The 19252-nt window shown below is 57.9% G+C and overlaps 8 protein-coding genes across 9 annotated transcripts; 4 read left to right on the forward strand and 4 right to left on the reverse strand.

The window, feature by feature from the left end:
• Positions 1 to 1089: 1089 nt before the first annotated feature.
• On the forward strand, positions 1090 to 2025 carry KRP23_13667 (Calcium-binding mitochondrial carrier protein; the record flags this gene model as incomplete). The annotated part of the gene is made up of 1 exon (XM_067884409.1): positions 1090 to 2025. The coding sequence occupies one exon, from the start codon at positions 1090 to 1092 to the stop codon at positions 2023 to 2025; it is 936 nt and encodes a 311-aa protein (XP_067738429.1).
• Positions 2026 to 2285: 260 nt separating this feature from the next.
• On the reverse strand, positions 2286 to 5816 carry KRP23_13668 (Isoleucine--tRNA ligase, cytoplasmic; the record flags this gene model as incomplete). 2 transcript variants are annotated; one of them, XM_067884411.1, is made up of 2 exons in its annotated part: positions 4600 to 4649; positions 4721 to 5816. In XM_067884411.1, the coding sequence occupies 2 exons, from the start codon at positions 5814 to 5816 to the stop codon at positions 4600 to 4602; spliced, it is 1146 nt and encodes a 381-aa protein (XP_067738431.1). The 2 variants fall into 2 exon arrangements, with proteins under 2 accessions (XP_067738430.1, XP_067738431.1); XM_067884410.1 differs by having other exon boundaries at positions 2286 to 5816.
• Positions 5817 to 7047: 1231 nt separating this feature from the next.
• KRP23_13669 (uncharacterized protein) lies at positions 7048 to 7404 on the forward strand (the record flags this gene model as incomplete). The annotated part of the gene is made up of 1 exon (XM_067884412.1): positions 7048 to 7404. The coding sequence occupies one exon, from the start codon at positions 7048 to 7050 to the stop codon at positions 7402 to 7404; it is 357 nt and encodes a 118-aa protein (XP_067738432.1).
• Positions 7405 to 7627: 223 nt separating this feature from the next.
• KRP23_13670 (E3 ubiquitin-protein ligase MIEL1) lies at positions 7628 to 8710 on the reverse strand (the record flags this gene model as incomplete). Its single annotated transcript, XM_067884413.1, has 5 exons — positions 7628 to 7904; positions 7973 to 8061; positions 8137 to 8260; positions 8331 to 8455; positions 8519 to 8710. 5 exons carry the CDS (start codon positions 8708 to 8710, stop codon positions 7628 to 7630), a joined length of 807 nt encoding a protein of 268 aa, XP_067738433.1.
• Positions 8711 to 8827: 117 nt separating this feature from the next.
• Positions 8828 to 9187, forward strand: KRP23_13671 (uncharacterized protein; the record flags this gene model as incomplete). Its single annotated transcript, XM_067884414.1, has 1 exon — positions 8828 to 9187. The coding sequence occupies one exon, from the start codon at positions 8828 to 8830 to the stop codon at positions 9185 to 9187; it is 360 nt and encodes a 119-aa protein (XP_067738434.1).
• Positions 9188 to 9247: 60 nt separating this feature from the next.
• On the reverse strand, positions 9248 to 15283 carry KRP23_13672 (Sperm flagellar protein 2; the record flags this gene model as incomplete). The annotated part of the gene is made up of 13 exons (XM_067884415.1): positions 9248 to 10801; positions 10876 to 11073; positions 11161 to 11797; positions 11862 to 12058; positions 12141 to 12594; positions 12661 to 12992; positions 13057 to 13434; positions 13505 to 13642; positions 13710 to 14360; positions 14484 to 14607; positions 14676 to 14760; positions 14827 to 15088; positions 15254 to 15283. The coding sequence occupies 13 exons, from the start codon at positions 15281 to 15283 to the stop codon at positions 9248 to 9250; spliced, it is 5040 nt and encodes a 1679-aa protein (XP_067738435.1).
• A 109-nt stretch (positions 15284 to 15392) lies between these two features.
• On the reverse strand, positions 15393 to 18012 carry KRP23_13673 (Dual specificity tyrosine-phosphorylation-regulated kinase 2; the record flags this gene model as incomplete). Its single annotated transcript, XM_067884416.1, has 5 exons — positions 15393 to 15667; positions 15739 to 15877; positions 15950 to 16231; positions 16296 to 16532; positions 16606 to 18012. The coding sequence occupies 5 exons, from the start codon at positions 18010 to 18012 to the stop codon at positions 15393 to 15395; spliced, it is 2340 nt and encodes a 779-aa protein (XP_067738436.1).
• Positions 18013 to 18124: 112 nt separating this feature from the next.
• Positions 18125 to 19061, forward strand: KRP23_13674 (uncharacterized protein; the record flags this gene model as incomplete). The annotated part of the gene is made up of 5 exons (XM_067884417.1): positions 18125 to 18315; positions 18377 to 18425; positions 18499 to 18726; positions 18799 to 18892; positions 18967 to 19061. 5 exons carry the CDS (start codon positions 18125 to 18127, stop codon positions 19059 to 19061), a joined length of 657 nt encoding a protein of 218 aa, XP_067738437.1.
• Between the last annotated feature and the right edge of the window lie 191 nt (positions 19062 to 19252).

The following is a 19252-nucleotide window of genomic DNA, read 5'->3' on the forward strand; positions in this document are numbered from 1 at the left end:
ATCTGGTCGACTCGCATGTTAACCCCCTTGCGGACGTGTGGAATCCTGCTGCTAGTGCTTTGACCTTCTTGCGCAAACTGCAGGTCATCGTGCAAACTGTCAGCCAACTTCAGCCCGTCGGTGGACCGACACATCCTCGACGGTCTCGGTGTCCTCGATCGCTTGATGGTTGCTTGGTGGAGTGCACGCGCCGGTACATGCAGTTTCTTTGCGAAACATTGCGCTGCGCGCGCTTACCCGCCAAGAGGACAGAGGACTTGGGCGAGCGACGAAACCTATCCTGCCCGTCCTGCCGCAGGGCTCCTGCGAGGCAGCGGAACACCTTCGTGGCAAGTGGCAACGAATGCCACCGCGCTCAGCAGTAGCAGCAGCAGCAGCAGCAATTCTTTGCCGTTAGCCGTTGGCTGTCTTTCAGCGGGTGCTGTTCAAAGAGGCAGAAAACCTACAGCGATCGCCGGAACAGCCGGCGGCGAACTCGAGGATGCTGGCGCTGGGGTTTCCTGCCGAACCTTGCATTTCGGCCGTGTTCGCAGCCTTCACCATCGACGTTGGTCGGCTTCCATTGCGGTCGCTTGACGTTCGAGGCTCGCCACCGCATTCGACTGTGAAGATCTCTGAGCCAGGAAAGCGTGCAGAGCAGCCAGCGTCGATGATCGCATGGACAGCAGCGAAGCAGAGGTGCAAATCGCGTCATCGAGCCCCCCGCTCGAGACTCGAGTGACTCGAGTCCAGTCGAGTCCAGTGCTGCTCTCGAGGTTCGAGTCGAGGTGTTAAACGGCTGTGTCGCATAATAAGCACCTTGATTGGATGCAGCCCTATGCTGTAGCGCAGGTTGATCTACAATTCAATTCTATCGACCCCTTATAACACATGTCATCTTATTAGCTGATTTCGCGACGCAATGCAGGGGGTGACGTCGCCGAGCGGGCCAATGACGAGCTAGGGCTGGGGGAGTCAGGTGATGGGCTGCACACACCCCGCTCGTCCTCGAGCGCCTTCACTCTGCAATCTGCCTCCTCGCGCGCAAGTCTCCGCCGCCCCGCCCCAGCTCCTCGCCGAGTCTCTCGCCCGCAGCCGCCGTACGTCATCATGGAGAAGATGGACGCCAGCCCTAGCATGCCCCACTTGCGCGCGCACAAGACGCGCGAGCTGCTCGCGGCCGCCCCCAAGGTGGCGCGCGTGCACCAGCAGAGCGTCTTCCAGAGCATGTGGATCGGTGCCACCGCCGGCATGGGTGGCATCATCGCCGTGTACCCCGTGGACGTGGTCAAGACGCGCATGCAGAACAGCCGCGTGGCCACCAGCGCCGTCACCACGCTCACCTCCATCTTCCGCAACGAGGGCGTGGGCTCCTTCTACAAGGGCCTGGGCCCGCAGCTCTGCGGCACCATCCCGGACAAGGCCGTGTCGCTCGCCACGCGCGAGTTCGTCAAGAGCTTCTTCGACAAACCCAACGAGTTCAAGGCCTCGCTCACGTCCGCCGCCGTGTCGGGCGTCGCACAGTCCATCGTCATGAACCCCGTCGAGGTCGTCAAGGTGCGCATGCAGCTGGACAGCACGCTCAAGCCGCTTGGAGTGATCCGCGAGGTTGGAATGCAGGGACTCTACCGAGGATACTCGGCCTGTCTCAGCCGCGACGTCATGTTCGCTTCCACGTACTTCACGCTCTACGACATGGCCAAGACGCAGCTCGGTGTGCAGGACGGCACGTCTCTCGGATGGTCCATGGTAGCAGCTTCGACGGCCGGTATCCCCGCTGCCTTCTTGTCGACGCCGCTGGATCTGCTCAAGACGCGCATGCAGTCGCGCGACGCTACGGTTCAGGGCTTCATGAACACGTACAGGCAGGTGACGGCCGAGGGCGGCGTCAAGGCGCTCTTCTCTGGATGGGGACCGCGCGTGACCCGCATTGCGCCGCAGTTTGGCATCGTGCTGGTGTCCTTCGACTGGCTGTCGCACCGCTTTAGCCCGAATGTCGAGACGCTCCCGGAACCAGCAGACACAGACGCCTACGCCGACTACTGAGCACTGGGTAGACACCGCAGCTACGGCCTCCACTCAGACACACAGACAGACAGCATATCATTACCGAACACAATATCCTCCATGTTAACCTATGAGAAAAATAATACACAAGCCAAAGTGCCGCGTGTCAGAACTCCACGCCGTACGTTAATGCCAGCAAAACTTATCAAGTTGGTACGGTTGTCTTACACGCAGTTATCTACTGTAGGTGTGCGAAACAAAGCTACAAGGTCTCAGGACGAGGGCTGCATTAGTTTGCTTTACGCCTCCGTGGTCAACCACGCAAGCTCCGGCTTGCCCAGCGCCTTCGCCAGTGCCTTGGCGTCCAGGAACACTTCCACGTTGGCCGTCAGAGTCACCTGCGCAGTAGCGTTGCGCACGGTGACCGAAGCCTCAGCCGACTCCAGCGCAGCCTTCACGTCGCCGTACTTCATCGAAGCCACGTAAGCCGTCAACTGCTCCACCGGCACGGTTGCCTCGTGCTTGGCCAGCACGTCCGCAGGCGCGAAGAGCACAGCGGGGCGCGCCACGATGAGCTTCACGCTCGAGTCCGCGAACTGAGCCTCCTCCGACACGATCGGCACGCTGTAAGCAGGCTGCAGCGACAGCGGCGCAGGTGCCGTGCCCAGGGCGGAGGCGATCATGGGCAGGAACGACTGAATCGCCGTGGAGATCGGGCCCTTCTCGCCGCCCTTCTCCTCGAAGTACACGTGGATCTTGTCCTGCACCACCAGACCGGCCTTCTTACGCAGCTTCTGCACGCGAGTGATCAGCTCACGCGCGCACCCCTGCATCTTCAGCTCCTCGTCCTCGCGGGTGTCAATGATCACCATGAGGTTGCCCTCGGGCGACACATCAGCCTCGAAGATCTTGGCGTCGCCCTTGAACTCGCGCTTCACCTGCAGGTCGTCGCCGCTCAGCTCGTGGCCGTCCAGCGTCACGCTGCCGGTAGCCACGTACGCGGCAACGTCGTCGTGCGTCATCTGCGCGATCTGCTTCTTGACGCCCGACAGCGCCTTGCCCAGACGACGGCCAAGAGCACGGCTGTTGGCCTCGGCCTTGAGCACGCACCACTCCTTCTCGTCCGTTGAGAACTCGAGGTCACGCATGTTCAGCTCGTCGTGCAGGTACGTCTCCAGACGGCGGAGGCCGTCCAAAGTCTTCTGGTCGTTCGACACCACGATGACCTTCTTCACCGGGTTCTTCAGCGAGATGGTGCGACGCTCGCGCACAACACGACCCATCTCGACGACGCTCTGCAGGTTCTTCATGAGCACCTCAACCTCCTCGTCCACGCGGCTGGCATCGAAGTCCGGCAGCATGAGGAAGTGGACGCTGGGAGACACGCCGTCGGCGTCCTCGGCCAGGTCCTTGCCAGCACCGTTCACAACGTTCGGGTGGAACTGACGCAGGAACTGGTACATGTACTCCGTGAAGAACGGCGTGAAGGGGGACATAAGCTTGGCGAGGTTGTACTCCACCTCGTACAGCGCCGAGAGAGCCACGGCGGCCTCAGCGCTGCCAGCACTGCCTTTAAGGCGCGGGCGGTTAAGGCGCACGTACCAGTTTGTCAGCTGCCCAATGAAGCTCACCAGGCGCGGCACCACCGTGTACAGGCGGTAAGCCTTCATCTCCTCGTGCACGAACTTGATGAGGTTGTGCAGGGCGGCGATAATCCACGAGTCCATCACGTTCGTCGAGGCGAGAGCGGCCTCACGGTCGGGCACGAAAGCAGCACCGGTCTCGAGCTGCAGGCGGGTGGCCTGCTGGGCGAAGAAGCGAGCCGAGTTGAACCACGGCAGGAAGATTTCGCGGATGACACCGAGCACACCCGGAGCCTGGAACTTAAGAGGCTCAGCACGCACCACAGGCGAGTTGATCAGGTACAGACGAAGGGCGTCCGCACCGTACTTCTGCAGGATCTCGTCAGGGTCCGTGAAGTTCTTGAGACTCTTGCTCATCTTGCGGCCGTCCTCGGCAAGCACAAGACCGTTCACAATCAGGTTCTTGAAGGCAGGCTTGTCAAACAGCGCCGTCGACAGCACCATAAGGGTGTAGAACCAGCCACGGGTCTGGTCGAGACCCTCAGCAACGAAGTCAGCCGGGAAGCCAGCCTCGAACTTCTCCTTATTCTCGAACGGGTAGTGCTGCTGGGCGTACGGCATGGAGCCACTCTCGAACCAGCAGTCAAACACCTCGGGCACACGGCGAAGCACGCCCTTGCCCTGCTTCGACGGGATCGTCAGGTGGTCAATGAACTCGCGGTGCAGGTCCGCCACCTTCTCGCCCGTCAGCTCCTCCAGCTCCGCGATCGAGCCCACGCACACAACCTCCTCGTAGTCGTCGCTCACCCACAGCGGAAGCGGCGTACCCCAGAAGCGGCCGCGCGACACGTTCCAGTCCTTGCCGTCGACCAGCCAGTTGTGGAAACGCTTCTCCTGCACGAAGCTCGGCACCCAGTACGTGAGCTTGTTGTTGGCCACAATGCGGTCGCGGATGCGCTCCACGTTCACGAACCACCCAGGGATAGCGCGGTAGATCAGCGGCGTGCCCGAGCGGTAGCAGAACGGGTAGCTATGCACCTCCGTACCCTTGGACACAAGACGGCCGCGGGTTTTCAGGTCCTGACAAATGACGTCGTCAGCCTTCTTCACGTGCAGGCCCTTGACGAGCGGCACAGCGTCCGTGAAGATACCGTTGTCATCAAGCGGGTCCGGCAGCGTGAACTTGTCGGCAACACCCTCACGCACGCAGACGCGGTAATCGTCCTCACCGAAGGTGGGGGCCTGGTGAACGATACCGGTACCGCCCGAGTCGGACACGTAGTTGTCCGAGAGCACGCGGAAGGCGTTGGGCCAGTCCTTGAAGCTGTCGAACAGCGGCACGTACTTCTTACCGACGAGCGCAGAGCCCTTGAACTTCTCCACAATCTCAAACTCGCCGCCCTTGTAGCCCTTCTTGGACATCTTGGGGTACACCTGGCACAGACGCGCTTCGCCCAGGATGTAGAGCTTCTCCGTTTTCAGGTCCTTGATCTTGACGTAGTCGAACGCCTCGTTGACGCACAGCGCCAAGTTGGACGGCAGCGTCCAGGGGGTCGTGGTCCACGCCAAAAACGCGACGTCCGGGTCGTCGACCAGCGGGAAATTGATCACGACGGACGGGTCGGGCGTGTCGCGGTAGTCCAGGTTAGCCTCGAAGTTGGACAGCGACGTGGTGCAGGCCGTCGAGTAGGGCAGGATCTTGTAGCCGCGGTAGACCAGGTCCTTGTCGAAGATGGTGCGGAAGACGTTCCAGACCGACTCCATGTACCACGGCTCCATGGTCTTGTAGTCGTTCTTGCAGTCGATCCAGCGGCCGATGCGCTTGACCACGCGCTCCCACTCGCTCGTGTAGCGCTGCACGATGCCGCGGCACTCAGCGTTGTACTTGTCGATGCCCATCTCGATCACCTGCTCCTTGGTGGTCACGCCGAGCTTCTTGTTGATCTCATTCTCCACCGGGAGCCCGTGGCAGTCCCAGCCGAAGCGGCGCTCCACGTAGTGGCCCGTCTGGTGCGCGTAGCGGGTCACCGTGTCCTTGATAGTGCCCGCCAGGATGTGGCCGTGGTGCGGCAGGCCTGTGGCGAAGGGCGGCCCGTCGTAGAAGGTGAAGGGTTTGCGGTCCTTGGACAACTCGAGCGACTTGTGGAAGGCGTCAAGCTGCTCCCAGAGCTCCAGGATTTTGACCTCCTCGTCGGGGAACGAGATGCGCTCGGGCAGTGAGCGGGACGCGGCCGAGTCGTGCGCCATCGTGTCGGGCTGTCGGCTACAGGGCAGGCGGCGGCGAGAGCTCCGCTTGGTCTGATGCGATATGAGGAATGGCGGCTATGGCTGGCTGAGCTGAGGGGATTGCGGGGGTACGTATCTGTCTGATTCTGCAGCGCTATATCTGATGCGGTCGTACACAAAACAGTAACCCGTCCATCTGCCAAACCGTCCTCACGTGCCAGATAAACCTGTAGGGGTACTGCAGGGTTACACATGACCAAAAAATAGTCCCGACACAGCCAATTGCAGCAAGTTGCTGCAATGCATCCCGCAGCGCGAAGACAATCAAGGCAGCAGTACGTCGGCTTCATGCTGGGTCGAAAATCATTCTCCGAGATTAGATGAGCTTGCCTGCCGGAGTGGCACCGCAATGTGAGTCAAGTGCGAACTGATTACATACGTGGCTAGCACTGCCTTCCTCGAATGATCTCTTGATGGAGAACGCTGCAGCTGAGCCCATGAGTGATAGTCTTTCGCTCATAGACATCCTGTAGCGGTTTGATGCAGTAGCCAACGTCAAAACTCGTTTTCTCTGAACAATCGCTTGACGGAGAACAGCGTTGTTCCTGCTTTCGAGTGATCGATCAGAAACCGTGCTGATTGAGAGCTGCTAGCAGAGACCTTTGCCGGTGCTCTCTACCAAGAACTGGGATACCAACACACTTGTGAGCGATGCTCATGGACGCGGCCTGACTCAGTTCCACTTGCCGACTCCGTCATGCTCGCCTTGCCTCTGCAGCTCCCCAAGCCTCCCAGCGCTTCTTGCAGTTTTTACACCGCATCACTTGCCCACGACAAAAGACATCGAAGACCTGCGCGCTGGCTCACACGCTGCAACAGCCAAGTGGCAACCGGCTAGCGCAGTGTGTGGTGAAGGTCTCCGCTACCGTCTTATGACGAATTCAGCATCGCATGGTGCCAACGTGACATCCAACATCAACGCCAAGCAACCCGATGCGAGTGTCGCCTTCCAATATCGAAAGCGCCGACCAGCTCGCGCCTTGACTGATCCCAACAGACTGGAGGCCATCAGCCAGATGGACAGTCTCAGTCGCACTTTCCCTGCTTTGCGGCCTTGGCGTCGCTCCCCATCGCGCCGTTCAAGATAGTCGGCCCGACTTTCCCCTGCCAACTGCAAGTCCAGTGCAACAGCAGCGGCATCACTCTCGAATTCGAAGCCTCGAGCGCAAGTCTCCAGTCTCCGATCGCTACCATGGGACTGCGTGACTCCACTTGGAAGCTCCTGCGCCGGCTCGGCGGCCGCGACAAGAAGCAGAAAGAGGCCGAGCAGCTGCAGCCCGTGGCCCTCGCGGGCGCCAGCAAACGCTCCACGAACCGCTCGGAGCTCTGCAGCTCGTTCGCGGCTACCGTCGTGAGCCACGAAGAGCTCCAAGGCCGGCGGAAAGCCGTGAGCGAGGGCAGCGCCAACTGGGAGCAGTGCGGCATGTGCACGCGCAGCTTCGTGGCCGGCACCAGTCGCTACGCGGGCTTTTGCTCGCTGGACTGCAGGTCGGCGTCGCTCTACAGTCAAACGGCGCGGGTCTACCGAGGACGCTATCGGGACGCCTGAGCACCAAGCAGCAGCAACAACAGACAGTATTAACTTACAGGTGGAAGGAAGCGCGTGGCGGACCAGAGCGTCCGTGTAATGTAGTGGTTGTAGTCGTAGTCGTCGTCCTTGAGCTCTCTCGCCCGCCTGCACGGCCTAAACCCAAACTGGAATAAAATGAAGTCGCATACACAGCAGTGAGTCTCGGTTTTCTGTGCGTCTCCTTCCTAGCTATGTAGCTAACCTACTGCCGAGGCGCAGCTGGCCACACGTTGCGCTCTGCATCGTGCGCCGCGTCCATTTCGACGTCGCTGTCGTCGCTCGAGTCTTCTACAACTTGCCCTACGACACCGTCTTCCTCTTCACTGCTGCTGCTGGAATCGTCGTTGTCGTCACTGCCGTCCTCTTCGTCGCCCTCTTCCTCATCTTCAGTGCCCTCTTCCTCCTCGTTCTCTTCGCCTTCACCGTTGATTTCGTCCTCGGTGAACATGAGCGTCCGGCAGGTCGGACACACAATGTTGCTGCAGCACGAACACCACACACAACATCTAAGAGCCAAACTCATCACAGCAGCAGATCTTGCACGTACTGGTGTTTGACGTAAGCTTTGAAGCAGCTCGAGTGCATGACATGGCCGCACGGGAGCACGTTCACACTCTCCAGCGAGTCGAACGTCACCTGCAACAGGAGTCCACAATCCACACGCATCAAGACGAATAATCCTCCTCCACAGCAAGCCAACTGCATACTCACGTCAAGACAAATGGGGCACTCGCGATGCATGGAGCCTTCCAGACACTTGTGCTTGGCCTCGAGCGAGTGCGGATAGCACCCGCAGCACTTGGCACAATGGTAAAAGTTCTCCCGACCGCCGACACTGCACACCCGCAGCAATTCTCTATCAGTATAGCACCAGTGACCCCTTCCACCCACAGCCAACAACCCACCGACAGATGCCGCACTGGTCGCAGTGGAAGACCTTCTTCTCGACGCCCGCATCGTCAAATAAATTGCAGACCGAGCAGAAGAACGCAGCCATGTTCTCGTGGCAGTTGACGCACTCTTGTGCACACTATAGCAGAAGCCACTGGTAGTTAGTGTGGTGGCGACTGCCGGGCAAGTGAGAGATACGCACAGGCTGCTCGGTCTGGCACAAATCGCAGCGCATCTGCCTGATGGCGAAGCGGTCGATGTGGTGGCTCTCCTCGAACGCGGCGTCGTGGCACAGACGACAACCCACCCACTTGTTGCAGCACTCGGCCAGCACGTGGCAGCGCCGGCCGTAGTGCGGACACTTGGCCGTCGAAGGTGTCGTCTCAGTCTCCATGCTTGCTTGTCAAAGAAAAATGAACATGAAACTTTAACGTCACTTTTCACTCGTACTATTGAGAAATTCACCGTCTCCATTCCCATTGCAACAGTAGCCATCACCCGAGACGAGACGATGGAGCCGCAGCCCGCACCGCAGCCGAAAGCCACGACGTCCACGCCGGCCTCCCGCCAGCTGGCGCTCACCTCGAGCCTCTCGTCGCTCGCCGCCTCCGCGTCCAGCAGCGTCCTGGCGCGCGCGCCCAGCATGGAGGACGGCGTCAAGTTGTCGGGCGGCGCAGTGGCGGCGCTGCTGGCCATGCGCTATGCCGGGAGTCTGCGCTCCGCCTGCGTGGTGGGGCTGCTGTCCGGTCTGTTTGCGCACTCGCTATACGCGGACGTTTTGCGCAAGAAGCGGCGGCGACGGAGCGACAAGCGGCAGGCCGCGGACGAGGAACAAGACGACGAGGCGGACGAAGAGAACGAGAGCGGCTAGAAGGCTCGAATAGTATTATACTGGCACCTATTGTTGCTCTTAGCTACTTTTTGATGGTTGCTAGGACTGCACTAGCGCTTCCAGGGGGTTCTGCAGCTCGAAGAAGCGCCGCACGTCGACTGGACAGGTTTGCTGGAAAGAGGAGAAGGCGGAGGTGGCTAGCGGTTGCTGCGTGTCTGGGAGAGGCACGCCGGATACGGCAAATAAGGACGAGGTGGTCTGGACTGTAGTGGCCAAGGAGTGCTGCCGGAGGAGCTGGAAGACGCGGAACAACCCGCGGGGATAGCGAGGTGTGAACTCCTCCAGCTCGCGACGGACACTGAAGGAGCAGGACGGGTGGACGCACCAGCAGAGAAGCATCGGTACAAGTTCAACCTCTCGTTTGCCGTCCAAGTTGGAAGCGAAGAGTTGATACACCAAGTCTTTCAGTTTTCCGGCGTTGGGGCTACCGTGGATGTTGCTGTGCTCCTCAAACCACAACGGAAGACGCCCGAAGTCCACGCTTGACAGAGCGATGCGGTTGTCACCACCTCTGCGCTGAAGCTTCACTGCTGGGAGCGTTAGCGCTCGCTCTTCGTACGCTAAGATGTCTTCCAACGAAGGCATCCCTGCAAACTGGATGCACAGCAGTGACCACACGAACTTCCGCCATGACACCGCGCCACGAGTGGAGCACTGCTGGAGTGTGACTGCAGCAACCGCACTAGCATCTCGCCACCGCGCAGGAAAGTCTTCTTTTGCAGCGACTTCAAGGACCAATGCAACGAAGACCTCACTTGCGATTGCCGTGCCTCCAAAGACCCCCGCTGCAATCGGATCAGACACTTCCCAGTTTTGACAGGCGTGCACTAACGCGGTAAGCTGCGCGACGGTGAGGAAGTTCTGCTTCTGCGCTCGTGGTAAACGCGCTGCAATTTCCGACGCGAACTCAAGCTTTAGGTCCCGAATTGGCCAGGTGGCGTGCCCTTGCGTCCGCATCTCCGCCATCGTCTCTGCAATCGACTCGTCCTTCGCGTGGATATCCTCCTGTACGGCCCGCTGCAGACGTCGCAAGTCGCTCGCATAGAGCTGCCCCGCTGTTTGCCTCAGCTGATCCGCAAATCGACAGAGCAACGCTACCTGCTGGAGTAGCCGCGTGATCTCCTCTGCAGTAACATTCGCCTCGTCCAAGGAGTACTGCTTGGAAGGAGGTTCATCTGCCAAGTGAAATGAATACTCTGCTGCAACCTGGGCTAGAATATTCAACACCTCGTCTCCAGCAAGTTGTGCGAATTCGCCACCTCCCGCTTTGTCTCCGCCCAGGTCGGTGGCAGCGCTCATGGCCTCCCGCGTCAGCAGTTTGGAAAGAACCACCTTGCGGCCAGAGTCCTGCACGCTTTCACAAAGGAAAGGAATGTGCTCGTACAGATGGGTGTGAAGCACTTCCAGCTTTTGCATCGTGTAGTCCTTGAGGTGAAAGCAGATCGAAGGCAGACACTGATACACTATGTCCACGGTGTTGATGACTTCTGGAAACGGGTCCTGCGCGAAAGCGTCGATAAAGTCGTTGCCAGCAACACGGTTGAAGTCTGCCATGTCGCCGAGAGAGACCTCCTCAAGCTCTGTCAAAACACGCTGAAGAAACGCGAGAGCAGGCATATCAGACTACGCTCGAGTGAATGGCATGGTAACAATAAACTTGGCTGTACCTCACGAAGTTGTAGGCTGGATGGACCATTCAATCTCGTCGCTGCTTGATCGAGGAGGGCCTGAAATGAGCCCCCACCACTCAAAAGCTCGCTTTCCAGATCCTGCTCGGCGGTGATTGCCAGCGCTGAGATAGCGTGGATAACCGCTCGAATAGTTGCCATGGACTCACGAATTTTCTGCTGTAGCCTCTCGTCTAACTGCAAAAATGAGCAGGGGGTCAAGAACAAGAATCGGTAAGCACGCAATAATAGTACTATGGTAGTAAAACGAACCTTCAAGCTTACCTTTTGTAGCATGCCCTCAAGCTTTGCAAATACACCGTCCTCGATCACGATCTCGTTCGAGGCTCTCATCCACACCACTCGATCAATAAAGTTCATCGACGCGCGTCGTTTGTTGAGCTTATCCTTCAGCAGCTCTGGAAACGCGTCGACTCCGCACTCGATCGCCACCGGAATCGATTTATACGAAGTCTGCGTGTAAACATCGATGCACAAATGCATGGTTTCTACCACTACGTCACGGTGCAGCCCCACACGCTTGATCTGAATGTGGCGAGTTGTTTGACTCCAGTAAGCCTCCAGCATGGCTCGTTGATCTTCATTACGAGCCTCATCCACAATCTTCCGTTGGCTCTCAGCGACTGGCAGTTTAGAGGATGAAGGCCCCACCTTGTCCACCAAACCTGACGTAGAATCTGAGGTTTGCATAGTTTTGTCTCCCTCCGCAGTCTCCGTCAACGGAGGCTGGTCAGCTGAGATTGAAACCACGCAGCCCCACGCAGATACAATGACAGGGGCGGCTGCTTCCTCTGGTATTCCTGGGCTTCCTTCCTGCGACGGTGTGCTAGCGGGATCACTCCCGTCAGTCGGAGTATCTGCCAGGATAGCCTTCTCCAACAGCTTGGCTTCATCCAATGTCCTATGGTTGCGAGGAGAGTTTAGCCAGGCGAGAGGCGCTGAGAATACGACGAAGAATGACCTACCGTGGAAAGTTGTGCAGCATGCATCCCGCCAGTGCACTCGACGATACATCCAAGGTGTCTTCAGGAGGGGGAGCTGAAGCTTCTCGTCGGCACAGGGAGACAGCTTTCGCAACGATTTCAACAACCATAGCGTCGGGGAGTGCTGTGTTTTTCTGTCGGAGACCGGAGACCTTCAAGCCGAACGCTCCCAATTCCCGCTACGATCAAGATCATCAATCAACACGGGTACGTTAGTACGCCACAGCACAAGAACGTTGAAAAGGTGCAAGGTTACCCCACCTCTCGGTCACTAAGATTTGCAACTTGGTCTCCCAGCTTTTGAGGGTCGTAGCTCATCTTCACGCACTCATCCAGAAGGGGGTCGAGTTGCAGAAACGTCAGATAGTGCTCTGTCGAGACTCGTCGAGCGAGTTCAACGCCACTTTCATCCTCCGTGAAAACGCTCAGAAAAGTGAACGAGACAGGACGATCCCATGACGTATCCAAAGCTTCAAACGGAAGCGCCCAACTCTCAGCCAAAGCGCGAATATCGGGCTCGAGGTCATACGTGGCGAGTCTAGATTGAAGTGGAAGCGTAGACCACACTTCTGAAGATGACAAGAAGTTCTGAATCGATGCGTCCAGCTCATAGCGCACCTCCTGGCCGCCTTGGTCACGGAACGCGGGCTTTGATGGAGCTGCCTGCAGAAATATTTGCCTTTTCAATGGCTCTACGTCCAGTGTATCTCTGTCACTGCAGCAGCAAACCATAAGTCTCCCGCGAATTAACCTTCATGAACATCCTTTTTTGTAGGCTTACCTTGATGAGACGACCGCCAACGCTAACGAGATCAGTCCGTCCACTGCATCAGAGCACACGTCCCAGTAGCGGAGCTGGTCCTTCTTCCGCGTCGCTGCACGTAGTTCTTCAAGCACCTTCATGTCTTCTTCACGTTTCGCACTTCCAGATTCCCGTAAACGCGCATAATTATCTTCCAGCTCCGCTCGCTTATCTTGTAAATACTTTCCGCGAGGGTCAACGATGAGCTCGTTGTCCGCCACCTTCTCTGACATCAGTACCGAGTCCCCCTCCGTCAAGATATTGTCGAGATCACCAGCCTGCGATCGTCCCGTCTTGTGACCTTCAATCAACTACGAGTGATATATACCCCGTGAGCTACTGATAGGGTAAATTAAATCGAGCGCAATGGCTTACCTTCTTCTGATCTGCCAATGCTTTCTGCCGCCTCACACGACGATCCTTCTCCGCTGCCAGTTGCGCTTTGCGCCGCTTCCGTAGTTCCTTCATCATCTTGACGTTGTTCGAGGGGCGAAAGTCGAGATCAGCGACTCGTTTCTCGAGTGTGCGATGGTGTGCAAACGCGCCAGCATCATTTGCCGGGATCGCTCGCAGCGACTGTTCTGGCCCCCCGGCTGCAAGCCCCAGCCTGTTCATATTCTTCTCGAACTCTACGACACCAATCGCGGCATCTTGCTGGCTCTCGGCTAGCTTTGCCTCCGCTCGAATTTGTCTGCGAGCTTCTAGGGCCAGCTCAAGTCGCAAGTCATCGCGTTCTGCAGCCGAAAAGAGACGCTACACGCACATGGATACTATACAAGTCAGTACAGTGCAATGGAAGCAGCACTCTGTTGCACTAGCTTACCTGCGTGTGCTTCCACTTTTCGTGGTGCTCACGGTCCCAATCGTGCATGAACTTTGCTTTCTCCTGCAGGTGGGCTCGCGCAGCAGCGTATCCCGCAGCTGAGTTCGCGTGTGTACCATCTTTGGCTTGTAGATGGAGCTGTTGGGGCAGACAAACAATTAGTCAGGACGTGCTCAAGCCTCCTTTCGTGCATCCTTAGTCGTACGTCGTTCCGCTCGTTTTCAGCTGTCCACTGGGCTTGCTCGAACTTGCGCAAGTGCACTGCCATGTCGATGCCCTTGTGGAAGCCGATCTCTTTCGGATGGAATCTCTGCGTTGTTTCCACTACGAAGCGCTCTTCAACATCGTGGGGAGGGCTCCTCGATTTGGCAGGAACGGCTGTAGCTTGCACGGGTTGTTGGAGCGGAACCACTTTCGCCTTGGCACTCTCCGGCCTGACTTTCGGTCGTCGCCGGAGGAAGTCCTTGAGTTGCAGCAGAAACTGAAGCACAGCAGAGCGGTCCTCCATCATAATTGCACGGCGAGTGGTCACCGGGAATGGCACGCTGAGCGCGTCGAACTTCTCACCCAGCAGCTCCATGTTGCGGATCTTGGCCGCCGTACTTGATGAGTCCTCGTAGGACTCGAATTGGGGTTCCAGACCTTGCAAGTGCAGCACCTCAGCGATGAGATATCCACTGCTGGTGTCTCGCTCCAGCACTTCCACTTTCCGATGCAGCTTGAGCTCGTCGTTCAGCCATCGCAGCAACAAGGCGCTCATTGCAACAACACCGACAAGCGGAGGACTCTTCACCAGCGTAGAATCAACCGACGCCGACAGAAATATCCTCAGCGATGTGACTCCCATGGCCATCAGCTGCGTCCACAGCACAGAATCAAATTGCAGACCGAGGGGCTCTCGCCACCTCCAACAAGACACTCCATATCAAATACACTCAACCAACACGTCTTGGTATTTTGCAGAGTTACATTAATTCACCATGCGGTTGATGCGGTCCAGCTTCTGGCGGCGCGGCATGGGCGACCGCCGCGTCCACGCAGTCAGTTGCATGATCCGCTGCTCCAGCAGCTTCTCATCCCACAGCAACGTGTCAACCGAAAATCTACAAACACCGAAGCAGCCCACCATTAAACATCCCGGTTCAACCTCCAACACGCAACGCCAACCCACCCGTTGGGCACATCCTCCTCCCTGAACTGCGACGTCTCCAAACTCTGCTGCTCACGGCGGTGTCCATGACGCAGTGGAACATATCCTGCAATAGCAGTCGTCAGGTGCTACCCACCACCTCGAATTAATTCTTCAAAGCGTCGCCCCTCACCTTCCGGAGGGATCGGTGGCTGTCCGATGCTCGTGACGACCGCCACCTCCCGGTTCGGGTAGAATTTGGCCCACTGGTCGCTCGTGTAGAACGTTACTCCGTCGCTCGTGACGCGCCTCTCCACCTCCTGGTTGTCCCCACTCGCAGGCGAGGACGAGGCGGTGCTGCTGCTGAGTCTCCGGCCTTTCCGGTCCGTCCTCTCCGGCGACAACCCGTCTGTGTCCAGATGCAACGCCTCCACTTGGTTCTGCATCTCCTGGCTCTAGCAATTGCACCCAGTAGTAGCGAGTAAGCACGCGAAAAGCCAGTCAAGCGCACACTGCGAGCGGCCAACACGACGCTCTGCAGCAACGTTCTCTATGGATTCTACGACCCAAGCCGCGGGCCAGCCTCTAGCCAAAGCACACAACACGCAGACGCCACCCACCGCCGAGACGTCGTCACCCAGAGGCGTCATCCGTCGCGCGCGCTTTCCCGAGTGCGGATAATTTGACGGCCTTTTGAATTGTCCGGATAATCGCCGGATAAACCTGACTGGTGTGGCACAGTGTGGCGAGAGACCCCGATTAGATGCGGTTTTCGGCAAAGACGCCATGTTGAAGCCATGGGTGTGTCAATGCCTCGTGCGCCGACAGCCGATGCGCGGGGTCGATCTGCAGCAGCGCGCGCAGGAAGTCCAGGAACTCGGGGTCTTTCGTGGGCACGGCCTGCTCTAGCGTAGGCACGTGCAGACGCGCAGCCAAAACGCCGTTGCCAAGATGGTCAACGGTGAACAATCCCGTGTCGATCAATTGTTGCTGCAGGTCTTCGCGGTCGGCCAGCAGAGACGCTGGGATGGGGCCTGAGGCGAGGCACGCAGAGCATAGTCAGTGATGACCCGTTAGGTACAAGTTATCGCAATTGACTACGCACCTATCGTCGCCAGGATCCGCGCCAGTAGCGTCTGCTCCGAGTCGTTGCGGAACAGGACTTCGCCCGTGAACATCTCGGCCAGCACGCACCCGAGAGACCATAGATCGATCTTTGTGTCGTACAGGAGTCCGAGGACGACCTGCAAATGGACAGAGGTGACGCGTTAGAACACAAGTGCATAAAGCCACTGCATCGGTTTTCTGCAGCTTACCTCCGGCGCCCGATACGAACGCGACTGAACGTAAGATGTGAGCTCATCCGTCGTGAAGCACGCCGACCCAAAGTCGATCACCTTGATGGTGCACGCGCTAAAGTTTTGGATGAGGATATTCTCTGGCTTGAGGTCACAGTGCACAAGCCCCAGGGAATGCAGTGTGTCCAACGCCTCCAGGACCTCAATGGTGATCTTTTTCAGGCGAGGAATGCTGAAATAGTTGATCACACCGCGCTGCAGGAGCAAGCGAGAAAACTCGTACAAGTTGTCGCGAAGCAGCTGTGAGCAGGAAGCAGGGTGAGCACAGATCTACGCAGAAATCCACCAATTCTCAGCAACGCACCTCCGTGACGAGAATCAGGTGCTCGCGGAAGTAGAACGCGTCCATGAAGCGAACAAGATGCCTCTCGTCCACCTTGCAGTTCTCATCAATGTACTCCAGCACGCGAATCTCATCGACACCCTGGTCGAAGTATTCCTTGTTGTTCTTGATGATTTTGAGGCATACCGACTGTTCTGTGGTTGCGTCGATGCATTTGTACGTTCGGCTGAAGACCGCTTCTCCAATAGCCATCTCCACCTATATCCCAAGGCACAAATGTCAGAATCATACGTCGTATCATACCCCATAGAGACCTCAGACCACTACTCACCCTGTATCGATTGCCAATCAAGGTTCCAGCTCGAGGACGCCAATCTTGATTCGGCTCAAACCCAGTGCGATTCTTCTCTCGAATCATGCGCAGCTGAAACACCTCGTACTCTTTCGGCTCGCCGTCATCGTCATCAGACCCTTCACTTCCGTCGTCGTCATCGCACACATCGTCACCTTCTTTGATATCGACCGTATGAACGGTGTCAATCTTCTGCTTGGATCTACCATCGAGATCATTTTGGAACGTAGTCACCTGGCCTTGAATCGGTGAGCCGACCACGAACTCACCAGGCACCGTTTCTTCATTGCTGAAGTGTGCCATGTCGTTCTCCAGCTCACCCTCGCCACTAAAATGTGCCAAGTCGTTCTCGAGTCCGTCGTCTTCTTCGTCGTCGTCATCGTCGTCATCCATCTCAAAAAGTTTTTCCTGCGTCGCGTCGCTCGGGTCCTCTGCATCGGCGTTCTCGTCGTCCCCATCCTCGTCGTCCTGAAACGTGTCATCTTCGCAGACTGAGCTCACCATCTCACTGTACACTTCATCCTCTGCTCGGACATTACTGTCCTCCTCTTGAGTGAAAGCAAACTGATTCGGCTGTCGTGGCCACAGCGCCGCCACTGGCTCGCCATCCATCGACGTCGTGCCGGGCGACGCTCCAAGCCCAAACGACGACTGCGGAGAGCTCGACATCTTTGCAGAACTTGCACCGCCGAAGCTCGCATGGACGATCCCGATCGGGTCCGAGATCATGTCGTCCATGGCCGTGAGCGTGTCGTCCGTCATACACAACTGGTTCACCGCTTCCGCCAGGTCGTTCTCGTACTCGGCTCCATAGTCGCTGCTGCTGTCTTCACTCTCGCGACTCTCCTCCTTGTCCTCTTCCTGTCTGTATTGGTAACTGTCATAGACGCCCAACGAGGCGGCCGGACGTGCATCGTCACTGCCCCAGTGCCCCAACTTTTCCTCCGAGAGACTGTCACGCAGTGTCCGGCTCTCTTGTTGTTTACGATCAAAGATTCGATGCAACAGCGAGTTTTCTTCGCCCATTTCTTGGTGCAGCGCCTGCCGCAGCTTCTCGTTCGTGTGGATCTTCTCCACGGCTTTGGGGACGTTGGCGATGGACTCGAGGATCATTTCCAGCAGCTCCTTACGCTCATTTTCCTTGCGCTGGTCTCTATCGTCGTCTCGATTGCGAGTGGCCGTCGGCGCGGACGTCCCACGTCGCAGGAACGACATGGGCGGGCGGAAGTGCTCGGAGGCGGCGGGAGAAGCGGCGTAGGCACCGCGAGAAGCGGAAAAGAGCGTCGTCACGGCATCGGAGGAGGATTCGCATCCTGTAGAGGCGGCCGCCGCGCTGATGGCCGCATCCAGGCCTCCCTGGGAGCTCAGCGGAGGCGTCGAGGACATCACCGAGCCGAGGAAGGGAAGTAACCTGAAGTCCGTTTCGATCGGGCTTCGAGGTCACAATTATGAGGGTATTAGGTCATAGTCATGAGGTAAATTATACTATCATTTCGGCATGCCGCTGCTCAAGCGCTTACTGCGACCGGATCAGCTCGATGATGCGTCCGCAACCGCGACGGCCGAGCAGCTCTTTACCTCGAGCATTTACGCGCAGGAGATGCGCTCGCAGCGACAGCAAGCGGCTGCGCTGTGCAGCGCCCCATTGGTGTCCATGTCGTCGCTGGTGACACGCCCGAGCGACTCTAGGTTTGTGACGTTGCAGTTGACTCAAGACGCTGCAGCTGTTCATTACAATGCTCGCTGGTAGTGTTGCGCTAGGAAGCGAGCTGGAGAGGTCTACGAGTTGCAGCATTGAGGTGTCACTGAACCTTGAAGCTTTGGGTTTTGGTTGCTCTGCTGACTGGTTTGGATCTATTTCGTCATATGCAGCAATGCGTGAAAGCTGCTCTGATGGTGACTAAGGAAGACAGAGAGGTTCTGTTCCTGGTTCTTGACTCGAAAATGGTGACCAAGCGACTGGCAGTGGCTGTTTCGCGGCCGGATGCAGCGATGACGACGGAGGCAGCCGCCGAGTGTCTTCGCCGCGTGCGTTTCCGGCCGTGCCGAAGCGTATACGAGTTGCTGCGTGAGCTGGCTCGAGTGCAGCAGAGTTGGCAGGTAAATTAGCTACATTTAAGGCAGTGACTGAAACGTCCAGACGACTCACTCATGGGGTCTGAGATGGAGCAGGAGGGACAAGCAGCGGGGATCCAACTCGTGGCGCTCGGGCCGCTCTGCGACTTCTTCTCGAGCTTCCAGATGGCTGCGGGGATCACAACCACCGGTACGCTCTGCTGTAGTCCCGGGATCTTCTAGTTCGGATTGGCTCAGTTCAGAAATGGCCACCGTGCGAAACAGGTGCCGGCCTCAAGCGCATGGTGGAGCTCGCGATCCAGCGGCTGCGGGCGACGACCAGCATCCACGTCAGCATCATGGAGCCCGAGGCGAGCTGACAGGCTGCAGTGGTCTCAAAGCAAGCAGACTGCGCCTCTTTAAGATCCACCAGCAGCCGAACCCGCTTGGAAGGCGGCGCTGAAATTTCACGGGTTGCAGCGCGTCCGTTTCGATGGCGCAGCATCCCATTGACGAGGCCAATGCATTGGTCTGCATGTCTCCGTCGTTACGGCAGCAAACAACTGAAGCA

Source organism: Phytophthora ramorum (genome assembly GCF_020800215.1).
Source record: "Phytophthora ramorum isolate Pr-102 chromosome Unknown Phyram_PR-102_s0018, whole genome shotgun sequence".
NCBI classification, from domain to species: Eukaryota; Oomycota; class Peronosporomycetes; order Peronosporales; family Peronosporaceae; genus Phytophthora; species Phytophthora ramorum.